The 13,738-nt window shown below is 38.5% G+C and overlaps 2 protein-coding genes across 4 annotated transcripts; both read left to right on the top strand.

Moving 5' to 3' along the window:
- Positions 1-1,657: 1,657 nt before the first annotated feature.
- On the top strand, positions 1,658-6,898 carry LOC114133864 (uncharacterized). Of its 2 annotated transcripts, XM_027999986.1 has the most exons (7): positions 1,658-1,965; positions 2,037-2,175; positions 2,639-2,813; positions 2,901-3,368; positions 3,441-3,588; positions 4,629-4,723; positions 6,045-6,898. In XM_027999986.1, exons 2-7 carry the CDS (start codon positions 2,051-2,053, stop codon positions 6,147-6,149), a joined length of 1,116 nt encoding a protein of 371 aa, XP_027855787.1. In that variant the 5' UTR covers positions 1,658-1,965; positions 2,037-2,050; the 3' UTR covers positions 6,150-6,898. The 2 variants fall into 2 exon arrangements, with proteins under 2 accessions (XP_027855787.1, XP_027855785.1); XM_027999984.1 differs by having other exon boundaries at positions 2,639-3,368.
- A 2,246-nt stretch (positions 6,899-9,144) lies between these two features.
- On the top strand, positions 9,145-13,321 carry tmem179ab (transmembrane protein 179a, genome duplicate B). 2 transcript variants are annotated; one of them, XM_028000629.1, is made up of 4 exons: positions 9,145-9,660; positions 10,886-11,023; positions 11,105-11,183; positions 11,260-13,321. In XM_028000629.1, exons 1-4 carry the CDS (start codon positions 9,275-9,277, stop codon positions 11,431-11,433), a joined length of 777 nt encoding a protein of 258 aa, XP_027856430.1. In that variant the 5' UTR covers positions 9,145-9,274; the 3' UTR covers positions 11,434-13,321. The 2 variants fall into 2 exon arrangements, with proteins under 2 accessions (XP_027856430.1, XP_027856429.1); XM_028000628.1 differs by having other exon boundaries at positions 10,883-11,023.
- Positions 13,322-13,738: the final 417 nt, after the last annotated feature.

Below are 13,738 nucleotides of genomic sequence, written 5' to 3'. Positions count from 1 at the left end.
ATTAGGTTTGAAGGCTCCATGTATGATCTGCAGGGACGCACAGCACTCATCGAATGGCAGACATGCCTGTTGGAACCAAGAGCTCTGCACTCTGAAACAACACATCTGGCTGGGTCGGCTGGTTCAGTGGTGGGGCATTATGGGGCTTCTGCCCAGGTTACCTGGTACTGATGTATTTGTAAATGGATGAATTGACATGATAGAAAGCAATCACATCGCTAAAGACTTTTGTGTTCCCTGTTGTTGCTGTCAGAAGCCCAAGAACTGAAACGTATCTCTCAGATGTGGAAGGAAATGGAACTCAGCCATCAGGAAATGTGTCTTAAAACTGCTGGGTAACACCACTGCTCTTTTCCTGTAGAGATTACAAATATTCTAATTCTACTAATATCTTTAAATTTATCCTTAAATTTTGGTATCCTTTCTTTTTTCCCCTATTTGAATTTAGGTGGAATAAGAGAGAGATGGAAAGATGTGGCTTTTTGATCAAGGGCATGGTGATGCAGCTGTCCAAAAGACATGGGTGTATATGGACTTCTGAAGACTGCACAGATCAATGCTACCCTCCACCTTCTCTTCACTCACTTCTGAAGCTTGTCTTGGTTCCTTGTATTGACAACATGTTGGTCCAGGGTATTGTATCCAGTCAGCAATATGTCTAAGAACTCATTACATGGCATTTAAATGTACATTCCTTTGCAAAACTTTAACATTTTCACATTTTGTCATGCTACAACCTCAAATCTCAAAGCATTTTGATTAGATTAGATTTAATAAACTAGTGGAATCCAATCCTGGAGTTTAGACCTAAAATATTACAGCTTATAGGTCAAGGGTTTGAAATTCCAGTCCTCGGACAGTCATATCTTGGTTTGCAGATGTGCCATTATTTCAGATTAGTATGGCCTTTATGATGCTGTTGGTTCATTGATGTTCCCTAATAAACCTCTACTGACTTCACAGAAACAGCGGGATATGTGGAAAAACAATTAGTTATTATGATGGACTACTTTGTATTGGTCTATCATTTAAAATCAAAATGAAATACATCGAAGTTTGTGGTTGTAGCTTGGCATAATGTTGCAAATAATTAGTGCAGTCACCACGGATTATGGTCCTTAATAAACTCATCCCAGCTATTATACTTCATCCTGGATGTGGCTAACTTCCTACAGTGCAAAGACAACCTTCTGCAGTCTTTTTGCCATGCTTTCACAATCCCTCACAGATTTTCCCATCAAATCAAAGCCTTCTGGATGTTTGATCATGGGCGCACAACGGTACTCATTCAAGAACAATGAATTTGTTAAAATAGAAACAAATAAAGATGCATTTCTCTTTGGGTTCTTTCATTTATATTTAAAAATAACTTGATTTGCTAAATAAAGCCCAATAAACTTTGTTCCTAGGCCTCCATGGAGCTCTTGTTGAGTCCCAAAGCTGCTGTCCCTCAATTCTCCTGGCAATATCGATGCATTATCATCTCTCTGCTGAAAAGCAAGCAGCACCACATGGCACTGAAGTATCTCCAGTGGACAAAACCTCTCATAGAAACCATAGAGGATGCAAAACTTTGTGCAGAAGTGTTTCTTCTAAGCAGGTGCTCTCTTAGCTTCTTTACCAACTGAGTAATGTCTTGAATTATTGCTTGGCTGTTTAGTCATTCTGTTTCTTCACCTACACAGTTGTCTGTCTGATGCTTGGGCTTTGTTGAAAAGAAGCCACACAGAAAATGAGGATATGGTCATGTACTTCCTCCAGGCCTGTAAAGGTGTGAATCTACATGTTGAAGCTGTAAAATACATTTGCCATGGATGCCACGTGGGTTAATCTACATTAACTCATAAATACTACTTTACTTCACACTGCTAAGGCACACTGCTAAAACAGCTTTTCTAACTCTTGATCAGGGTGAAGAAGACTGCAGCAAAGTTGAAGTATGTATCTTGCAGCAGAAGAATAAAGGTAAAAAGACATTTAAAAAATGCATCAGATGTCGAAAAAGGTGAATTGCATGTAAGTCTTGTTTTCTTCAGATTGTTTTAGTGAAATGATACCCAGCCCACTGTCTGCTACACTGTATCAGAATCAGGCGGAGAGAACGTCTTCAGAGGAACTGGTCAAACTGGTCATGAAGGCTGTGACAGAAATGAGAAAACCAAATCCCAGCATAAGGTACTGGGGCTTCTAAATTATCGTAAACCACACATCAGTGACACGGGAGCATGTCAATAACTAATGTAATAATAAACTCGGGGAAGCTAGGAGAAAAAAACAACAAACGGTGACAGAAACAGATGGCTCTGACTCCAAAACCAAGAATTATTTGTGATGGGGTTGAGTACTACAACATTAGGTGAGGAAACATTTGCACAAATCCTCTGTTGAAATGAAAAGCGGATAACTTGGAGACATAAAAGAGAGCATTGCAAATCTAAGAACACAAAACCTCCTTCCAGACATAGTGGTAGTAACATTGTCAAAAGGTTTCAGTGGTGCACTGCATTAAGAGGATGGGATAATGAAAATAACAAAACTCAATTTACTCAATTTAGGGTGCATCTAGTATAACGTCCATGTCCATCATGAGTTTATGTAATTTCTGATCAGCACTAAAGCTTTGTGTTCCTTATTACAGTGAGGTTGTGTGGCCAAAGAAACCAAAGAGAAAATCAAACAGCAGAGAAATATTTCTGTCAGTGCAGGCTATGCGCCGCCTCACTCCAAGCCCATTCTCAATGGAAGCTGTGAAAGAAACCGAACAAACAGCAAATACACAGGATGGCCAAGGGGAACACTATGCTCTCCATTCTGTATGTAGTTTAAGTCCCCATAGTTTTTTTTTAATGCATATGTATTTTCAAGTGAAACAGTCACAGATCTTTGTGTCTCTGTTACAGAATCAATCTGAAACACCGGATATTCTGACTTCTGAGAATCAAAGGTCTTTGTCTGCTCTTTCTTTCTCCTCTGCCTCATCAGCACCTCTGTTGAAACATCCTCACTTCTTTGACAGCACCATAACTTTGCAGAGGATTTCAGCTTTTCTCACTGATCAGGAGATCCAAACTAAAGAAGATGATGAAGACGATGAGGACAATTTCACCTCAGTGGATGATTCTTTGCCACAATGCTGGGAGCCAAAACTGTCACCAGATGGCGCCACAGAACAACTTTCCCTCTGTGACTTAGATAAAAGTTTAAAGTCCCAAGATAAAGTAACAGCTTATGCTTTGCAAGGTGGAGAAGATGACAGGAAGTACACACCAGGAGAGCAAGTTGCTGATGATTCTCCCAAAATGGCCACTTCAGGCTCCCACAAAAGGGAAGACCAGTCAGATGGTTTTCTGGTGATATCAGCAGACCAGGTGGGCACAACTCACAAATATGAAACTGCATATGTTCTGTTGTCTGTCTTTTACTGCACATTTTATGATCAGAAAGGGGATGAGCACCACCAGCAAAAGGAAGCTCTGGGATGTGGCATTCAAGACTTCTCCAGTACACCATCAACAACCCTCCAAGATCCAGTGACTGACCTAAACCAAAGGTTGGTTTCAGAGGACAACAGTGGCCCACCAACAATTGGTAAGCAGGACATCTCAGGTTGTAGCTCCGAGCCACCCTACAGCATCATATCACTTCTACTCTCTTGACTGCTGAGAATTCCTCTGAATTTAAGTGTCTCTGGAAAATAAATAATTTTTTTAGATTGCTATACCTTTTTCTAACAACACCAAGTAGTCTGATTGTATTTCCCCTTCTCAAGTTTCATCCACACTGCCAGATGAACTGTTTCTCATGATGAACTTCTCTTTAATCAACAATTCCAATTGTTTCATAGTCCTGGGTGAAAAAAGTATTTCCACCAGAAAGTCTGTACCCATCTACCTCCACTTTATCATACACAGGTTCTCAAGTAGCCAAAGGGCTCATTCCATCACTGTTCTGTTCTACCATTATATTTCTTCTCAAAAGATTTTTTTGTCCAATGAAACCAAAATTGGTTATAATTTATCTGTTTCATGCTTTCAAGATTTAAGGTCTTCTAGCTTGAACACATATTTAACTGTGAAATCATATATTGCAGGAAAATAAATTACTTTGAGGGAATGCTAATTAGTTCTTTTGAGAGATGACTGAATCACAGAGAAATTGTTATGCTGCTCAAGGGTTAGAAATACAGGTAGCAGCACCAAAAGGATGGGGACTGGGGAGAGATTGGTTTCCTTAACCTTGCTGCGGCAGCCATTCATCCATAAAACACCCCCTATTTCTCCACTGCATTTCCCCCACCCCATATTCTATGCGTGTGTGTGGGTGTGTGTGTGTGTGTGTGTGTGTGTGTGTGTGTATGGGGGAGTACCTTACAGCTCTGCAGATGCACCTCTTTTGATCACAGCTGGGCTTGTTGTCCCTCACTCATGCACATCTTAATAGCTAAGTCAAAGCTTAAAGACATGAGACTGGTTAAAAATTATGAGAATTTTTTTTTTTTACCCAATGGTTCATCTTATGTGATGGTTTCTTTTAAAAGGAACTTTTATGCTCACACAATGCTGGCATAAAAGCAATATCTTCAACATTTACCTTTCCCAATTCATAGTTTTCCTTCTACTTGCTCACAGATAACACCACGTCTTCCTGTCTGCTTGGCCCCTCATTCACCAACAGACTGGCCAACGTCACCGATTTCTCTGCAAAGCAAACAGATGACAAACAGGTACTTTATTTTTTTCAGATCTTCATATACAGAGACGTTGTCATCAACGATGCGAAACATTATCCGACCTTTAGGGGGCACTATTGTTCTAGTTAGCTACTTGGTGTTGCTGGGATGAGCTCATTTTTAGGCCCTTGGGATTTCTCCTCATCACAGCCCAGCAGGTGTCCTCTTTACTCCCCTTCATCCGTTGTTCTTCTGTCCTCCAGCATAAACATCACTGCTTTTAAGATCTCCCCCCACAATGATGTCATTTTTCAAACAGAAGTGCAGGTCACATTGTTGCTTTTGTACATTTGTTAAAAAATAGATGTGTCCTGCCCAGTCTGACTAGTTTCATATGGATTTTGTGCTTTTTCTTTGACCTAGAGGACTAAAGGACTCACTGGTGGATTAAGATGTGTGGACCTCAATTTTTATGCTGATTGGGTAATGAATTATTAGGGATGTTGTATTATTATGAGACCAGAAGTATGTCCACACAAAGCTGTAGTTCATTAAACTGTATGGTTAATAAAAAATAACTACAGATTATTAACCTAACTGTGGTGCCCTGCAAAATATGTTGAAATTTACATTTTGTCATCGAAGAACTTCATTATATCTTTTCAGTATTTTGTTTGCAAGTAATGCATAATATTTAAGCTGAAGTAAAACAATACACAGTAAAACAATACACACACAATACACAATACACTACAAATTAAAATTCTGAAACATGTGGTGAAGATTGAACTGACTTAAAAGACATGTTTGAACTTAACTCTGCTTTAACTTCTCCACAATGTTGTCCTTAACCTGTCTGCTGGATTCCTTGGGCTTACTAATGTTATCTAACAAACCTCTAAGGCCTAGACAAAACAGTTGTATTTATACTGAGATTAATGAACATGCAAGTGGACTGCACTGATTAGATGACCTTTACAAAAGATTTGTTGCAATGGATTTTATGTAAGCTAATGTGGAAACTAAACTTTCTGTTGGTTTGGAAAACCCAAAAGAAGGATATTTAAATTAGTAAATGTAGAAGTGCAAAATAAAAATTTAAAAATCTGGATTGAAACTGCACTGCTTGCTTAAAGAAACATGCAGCAATGTAGTGCTGGCCACTGCTACAAGTTAAAATATTCAAGGTTTAAGGTGAGATGAATGGTCTCTATTAGGGGCATTTAATCAGTGGTTGGCCCAGTGCATCCTTTCTACTGCACCCCTCAAGGGGAAAGATTAATGGGTACAGGATATTTCATTAAGCCCTTCACATCACTGCTCAGGATATGAGGCTGTAATTGTGTCTGTTTTTCACTCTTGCTTTCTGTTACAGGCAGAAGGAAAGGAGCTTGCAGGTTGGAAAGGGAAGGCTCCACAACAAAGAGTCATGAGTGGAAGAACACAATCCAGAAAAGGCAAACGAGTGAAGAGAACATGATGAAAATAATGTATGAAAAAAAGAGTTTTTTGAAGACATGAATCTCGTTTATATATCATGAACTCACACTCTGTAACACTGACCGATCAACTAAACATTGGACATACCAGCAACATGCAGTACATATTTTCTTGAATGTTTCTCAGAACTATATCTGAAAGTGTCACAAACATTATTATATATATATATATATTTTCACCATTGTCTGTTCAATATTAAAATGATACATGCTGTTCCAGATAATAACACAAATACACCACATTAAAAATCCACTGATGTTATCTTTGGAAGTGATTCCACTCTTTACATTCTTTGCTGGCTTCCCCCATGCATGGAAAAAAATGTGATGTTTGCTTTGCAACCATAGTATCTCATGAAAAATGGATGACCTCCCAATGCTTTCTTCAGCCCATTCCCCTCTATATTTACTCAGAGTCCAGGGAATGCATTTGGGTTAGCATCCCTCCCCTTATCCCTCTCTTGTTCGGGTGAGTGAATAACTTAACACATATTTCAGGTTGACACACTTCTCCTGCGGATCTCCCCTGGGCGCCCAGTTCACGAGCCCACACGTTGTATTATTTAAAAATGGGCTTTGGAATTCTGCTCATGTAATTTGCTCTTCGGGCTTTTTTTAAATTTAAGACTTTGCCCTTGCGGTTGTTGTAGCACTTCTGATACCAGAGGTTGTCCAAGGTCTAATCAGATAAGACATCAGCTCGACTACATTTAGTTAATTTTGTGTTGATTTAATTTATTTATATTTATTTTTTGTGTCGATTTAATTAATTTTTTAAAAAGGATGAATCCTTCTCTTTCTAAATTAGCGATACTATTACATAATTAAAAAGTCAAAACAGATTTATGCATATTTCCCAGGATTTTGATTTTTTATTACAAAAATGTCACTATATCAATTTAAGATGATATGAACAATCAATGGGGATTGCTTTCCAGTTGAATGAAATTTAATATTAGTAAATTAATAAGCAGCCTTGAAGGTTAATTGGAGTAAACAGGAAAGACAATCAGAGGTTCAGATGTTGGAATGACTCCTCTAAGGACCGTTCAACTGGTGTCCAAAGTCGGTCCTGGAGGGCCGGCATCCTGCATGTTTTAGTTGTCTCGCTGGTGGTAGCAACAACCTTTTCAGCATGTCAATGTTCTTCTTAAGCCTTCTAGTGAGCCATCATTGGACCCAGGTGCGTCAAAACCAACCATATTTTGTTTTGACTAAATCTAAAGTCCAGAGCATCCATTAAAAGTTACATTTTGGGAAAAAAACAACTTCTGCAGCTGAAAGATGAATTTTGTATGGGGTGTGTACAGTGCATAGTATTGGTGTACATTTGTTGTTTTTATTTTTATTTTTTAAATTAAACTGTAAAAGAAAATCTCCATCCCACACTTTTCTGTTATATACTTTTCAGAAGCCTTTAAAATGATATGACAATACCATAAAACTGCCTCAGTTCTTTGGAATCAAATCAACTTTAAAACCTAAACCTCTCACACACAAACATAACTCAAGCTAATCTGTGAGCTGATAAGATCATGAAAATCAGAGTGCAGAGCTGCAGCAAAATGACAAGGCCTAAATCACACACCAGAGAGATAATGCAAAATACTGCAGTTCGTATGATGGATACAAATAGCTTCCTGTTATCTCTAAAACACACATATAAATACTTGTCTTTATGTTGTATTGAATATTGCAAGGCAAACTACAAGAATGATAGTAATGGATCCTGGTTTTAAAAGACCCCTGATGATGAAAAAGCTATAGGTTCACATTAATGGCATATTAATTAAAATAACTCTGTATTTGTAAACCCTTTTGTTGCAGAATGTAAAACTTGAATCTTTTGACATTTTGCAACAAAAAGGTTTACGATTAAAGCTGGTGTTCATAACGTGTCTGCAGACTAGAAGCTGGGATTTTTGCCCACCGGAGGGCGCTGTGAGAAGGCAACGTCCCACCAAGGGGACAGAGACACCTTGCTCAGCTCGGCAGATGGGCTCATTGGAGCATGTCAGATGGCTGCGACAGGCCGCTACCTGCCCTTCCCTTAAGACTGTCACCATGTATACCCAAACCATTACTCTTATTTTTGAGTATGCATAGCAAAATGTAGTCAAATATAATCAGTGCAATAAGGATATGTTACATCTCATATTATTAGAATACAATATCTCATGTAAAACATCAGTACTTTGAAAAACATGATTTTTTAATTAGAATTTGATATTTTATTATTTTTCTACTTGATAATTGTCTATTTGTATTCATTGTAGTTAAAACATTTTACTGCAGTTGATGAAATGTGTTGGTAGCCATAATAAACATGTCAAGGTTTGTTTAAATAAAAATATTGTTTAATGCCAAAATTATCATTAATATGTTATTATTATAATCATATTTGGAGTACGTCCTAGGACCACATTATTGGGCCAGAGTAGGGCAGCATTCGAGAAAACGTGTTGAAGACAAAAACTGGATACTAAATGATAGAAGGCAAAATAAAGATCTGCACTGAAAAACAGAACTCAACAGGGTCTTTCCAATGAAAAGCTAAAACTACAATCAGAATTGTATAAAATACTTGAAGTTCTTAAAGTACAGAAGATAATCTAGAAGGAATTTTATGATAAAAAAAATATAAAGTATGGAGCACCAGATGTGTCCCAAAAAAGTCTAAGAGATCATGAACTCCCCAATTTAGTTCATACTGTGGTGATAAAACTATTTGGTTTTTATATTTTGCTTATTTATTTCTCTTGCATGAAATATTTATCAAAATGCAGTTTGTAACTTCTTTCGGGAGATATGAAAATAAAATACAATTTTATTATTATTATTATTATTATTATTATTATTATTATTAGATACAAGTACATTGTGTTAAACCCAACATAGCCACCACAAGGAACCGTGCAAATCAGTTTTGGTCAAATCCACTCCAACTGTAGTAGTTGCGCTCTAAAACGTGGCAGCTCTTAAATCCTTCTCAGCAGTTTAAGACCGGAGCAGCAGTGGAGCGGTTCATCGCATACGGTCTGGATGCAGATGGAGAGCCCTGAAGGCCTCTGCCCACTCATTAATTTGCTGCACAGTTCGTCCTCGGATGCTGCGCCTCCGCTCGTCTCTGCTCCCACTGCGCAGCCGCACTTTCTCCGGCGGGCAGAAGGCAGAGGCGTCAGACGGGAAAATGGCCCTCGACAATCTGATCTTCGCGCAGTGCATCCTCTACTTTCTGGCCTTCGTGTTCGGCTTCATCGCCGTGGTGCCGCTGTCGGAGAACTCGGAGGACTTCGGGGGGAAATGTCTGCTGTTCACCCGTGGAATGTGGCAAAACGAAAACATCACCGTGTCGAAGCAGCGTTTCATCGTGGAGGAGTGGGGACCCGAGTGCTCCTGCAGCTTCATCACTTTTATCGGGATTGCATCCCTCATCCTATCCGCAGTGCAGGCATGGAGGCTGCTGTTCTTTTTGTGCAAAGGACATGACGAGTGAGTGGCAGTTCACATGTTCCCCTTGAGCAGCTACGTAGGAAAAATGATGCAAAGCTTAATGGAAGCATCACTTATATGTTTAACAATTTGCTTAAAAGGCTACATCCAACGCCTATGATGTTGTGTCACAATTTCAAAATGTTTTCCGCATCTATTAAAACGCGCAGTCATCTTACGCTGCAACTGGAAAATTACGCAGTACCTCTTCAGAATATGAAAAATCCGCCTTAGTCTCTAACGTATACCACAATAATAAACATTTTTTTAAGTCTGGATGTGTGATAAAGTGCATAATTATCACCAAAATTAGGCCATGTTGAATCATTCTATGAAGTCTATTAGGCCTTAGTATAAAGTGTTTATTTCTGCTAACCTTGATGGTTATGGCTTTCACTTCATAAAAAAAACAAACTAAAATTCATTATCTCAGAAAAGCATCATATCATGTAACATCAATTTAAAAAAGTATCTCACACTGAAATTTTATGTTGCAGCCATGTTATGGCCTGGGCCATCGTGGATAATACAGCTGTCCATCATGCAGTCATTGACACCCTGCACAAGGAGGATACGAAAAAGGCTGATGTAAAATGGAAAGTTTGGAGGAAGGAAAAAGTGTGGTAGATAAAAGTCCACCTACAAAAGAAATAATACAGCCATGAGGGATTTGTTAAACAACGTCCATTTCAGAATTTTCAAAGACAATTGGATGGCAGCCTCATTTCTGTCAGTCTGCTTTAGAGCAGCTCTTGTTACAATGTAGCTTACCCCCATCAGTGTGTGAATGATGTAAATGACTGTAGTGTTCAACGCTTTGCTATCCCCAGACTTGATAAAACGCCATACAAATTAAAACTATTTACCATTTTACCTGTCAATTCAATGATGTGTTCTTTTCCTGTTGTTGGTGCACCTTTTTCTAACATACTTTTTCCTTCCTTTAAACTATACATTACTAATATGCTTTCATATAACCTTCAGCTTCATTAGCAATTGTCTTTTGTGGCATATTCTCATTGTGTGGGGTGTCAATAACTGTCTTCTGGATAACTGTCCCATAGAAGTGTTCTTACACAACATTTCTGTATAAAAATCTTTTTTCTGTTGGTCTTCTGCAATATTAACATTTTCCAAGAAAGAAAATTATGGGTTTATATTAGCTGTATTATAGCTTCAAGAGCAGCATAGACCGATTTTGTATGTTTCTTCTTTCTCCCAGCAGCTCATTTTTCAATGCCTTCCTCAACCTGATGATAAGCTCCCTGGTGATGTTCACCATCTTCCTGTCCAGCACCATTGTCAGCGTGGGTTTCAACCTGTGGTGCGATGCCGTCACTGAGAGTGGGACCATGCCTAACAGGTGAAATAGTTGCACACAATAACTGACTTTCAGACAAAAAGCATCGCATAGTCCCTTTTAACATCCGGTTAATTTGTTTAGTTGTGAGGAGCTGCAGGACACGGACCTTGAACTTGGCCTGGACAATTCTGCCTTCTATGACCAGTTCGTAATAGCTCAGGTAATAGTTTTTGTTTCCTAGATCAATCTGATATTTCTTGAAATGCAGTCATAAATGGAGGATGTCCTTGTTTCAGTTTGGCCTTTGGGCTGCCTGGCTGTCCTGGCTTGGGATCACAGTGTTAGCCTTCCTGAAGGTCTACCATAACTACAGACAGGAGGATCTGCTCGACTCCCTGATCCACGAGAAGGAACTGCTGCTCAGCCGCTCTTCACGCTGCGGCTCTGACCTCAAAACTGGCCTGATCTAGAAACTACAAATCTCTCATCTCTGCCCTACAGTGCTCGTCACAAGTTCACATACGCTCGACATCCACATGGATCTCGTTTTAGATATTGATGATGCATTTGAACCGTTTTTTAGGGTGGACTGATAATACAACAAGCAACTTCACAGAATTTCATGAACAATTACATCCACAGGTTATCTCTAATCTATTGGTCAAAATGTCAAGTTAGGTTGTAGAGATGTTAAATTCTGGCCTTAATTTTTCACTACTGTTGTGGAAAAAAAAATTATTTGCCAGGCAATTTTAGTTTAAATCCCTAAATTAGGTTTATTTATGTGCTGCACAAAAACAAGAAAAAATGAAGCTCTCATAAAAGCTCCATCAAACAGTCACCACATATGTTTTTTCTTTTCTTTTCTTTTTTTCTCCCAAGGACAAGACAGTGGAGAGACTGTCTGTCAGAATTCTTGTTTTAAAATTCAGTATAGTGAGTTGTTGTAACACCAGTTTAGCATAAAAAACTGTTGAAATGCACAACTAAAAACCCAAATAAATATGAAAGTAGTTGTGAGTTTATGTAAACCTACTTGTGACCAGAACTGTAGGTTCTCATCTGCCATAAGATTCACCAACGTTTGCCTGTGGAGACAATCAAAATGAATTGGCTTCTGCTTTACATTGTCATAGAATCAAATCAAATGGATCATTTTCTTCCTTGGATGAAAGTCATAGTCAGACAAAAATCTGCAGGTTTTAACCATTGCTTATTGAGTACAAACCAAGCCAACTATTTACCTGAAACATAAACTTGAGTTTTCTTCAACTCTTAATTTTCTAGCCACTGAGTATTTATGAGTTTGGAGAAATTTGTTTATTTGTAAATCATATTTCTTTGTAAAGATTTTGCATGGTACCCAGTGCATGACAAGCTGAGCAGGTGGTTTTAGATATAAAGAGGTGTAGTTATTGTTTTCTGGTCTCTAGATAAACGTTCTCCTTAGGTAGGCTTTTGTTGTGAAAAGGCACATCTTGGTGAACTGAGGCTCATTTGCATGCTTAAGCAAAGTAGATCAATCTGTGCTTTTGCAGTGTGTTTACACAGCAGCTACCAAGAGTTGTGTATGACAAATTGCATCTCAAAGCATTAATATATTTAGCAGCTAGTCCAAAAAAGCTTTTAGCATCAGTGAGATATAAAAGAAACAAACATATTTTATGATGTGCTGTTTAGTGACTGAGGCTTCTTCTCACTTAATAGGCTACAAAAACAATATATTTTACTGCTGTGACATATGTATGTATAGCTGCATGCATTCCCGTGGCTATTACATCACATCCTATATTGGTCAGGAAGAGCACAAGCAAGCTATCTGATTTTGATAGGCAATGACAGTTTTATTCAAAACAATTGAAAACATAAAACAAAAGGAACTAAGAAAACCCTCCATAAAGGCACTTTTTCCAAAGTGACCATAAATGTTCAGATAAAAAGCAGCTAAGTGTGCATATACAGGACGTGAGTTTACTGGGAATCCTTTTATTGCTAATGACAATTTAGTTTGACAGTACGGAGCTGCGGGTGTTATTTTTTTTGTTTGTTTTTTGTTTATTTCTTCTGTGCAGGCGTTGATTTGCCATATTGCTTCAAAATTCAAATGTGAGATCTCCACAATCAAACAGGATCATGATGATTTCCCTGAAACCTGTCATACAGAGAGCACTGTTCTGTCACTGTCTTATTGCTCATAACAAGAGGTATGTTGGATGTGCATCACTGTACCCTTTGATTCCTGTATAATCCATTTGTGTGCAAGTTTGGCTGCTTTTTTGAATTTCTTTGCTACATTCGATAAAGGAACTCATATATAACTCATATCTACAATAAATTCAGTATCTGGTTCTGATATAATTCTGAGTTTGGCCTCAATTGTTTCAGGGTTTTCTTCTCGTCCAAATATAAACAGGAGTTTGGAATCGGAGTTACACCAATATCAGGTGAGAAAATAGAAAACAATAAAAATAAAATTATATTTTGGGATTTTTGAGCCCTGCGACAGACTGGCGACCTGTCCGGGGTGAACCCCGCCTCTCGCCCGGAACGTGGCTGGAGATGGGCACCAGAAACCCTCCCGACCCCATTAGGGACAAGGGTGAACAGAAAATGGATGGATGGATGGATGGATTTTTGAATTAATACAGACACACAGTAGGCAGACATATACATAACAGGTGAGATTCAAGGGTGAGGAGCATCAGGCAGTATAGAGGGGGAAATTTGTTAAAACTATAATCTTTCATATACAGTGCCTTGCAAAACTATTGACCC

This window comes from Xiphophorus couchianus, chromosome 19 (genome assembly GCF_001444195.1).
Source record: "Xiphophorus couchianus chromosome 19, X_couchianus-1.0, whole genome shotgun sequence".
Lineage (NCBI taxonomy): Eukaryota > Metazoa > Chordata > Actinopteri > Cyprinodontiformes > Poeciliidae > Xiphophorus > Xiphophorus couchianus.
Note: the sequence above shows the minus strand (reverse complement) of the source record. Positions and strands in the feature narration are given on the sequence as shown.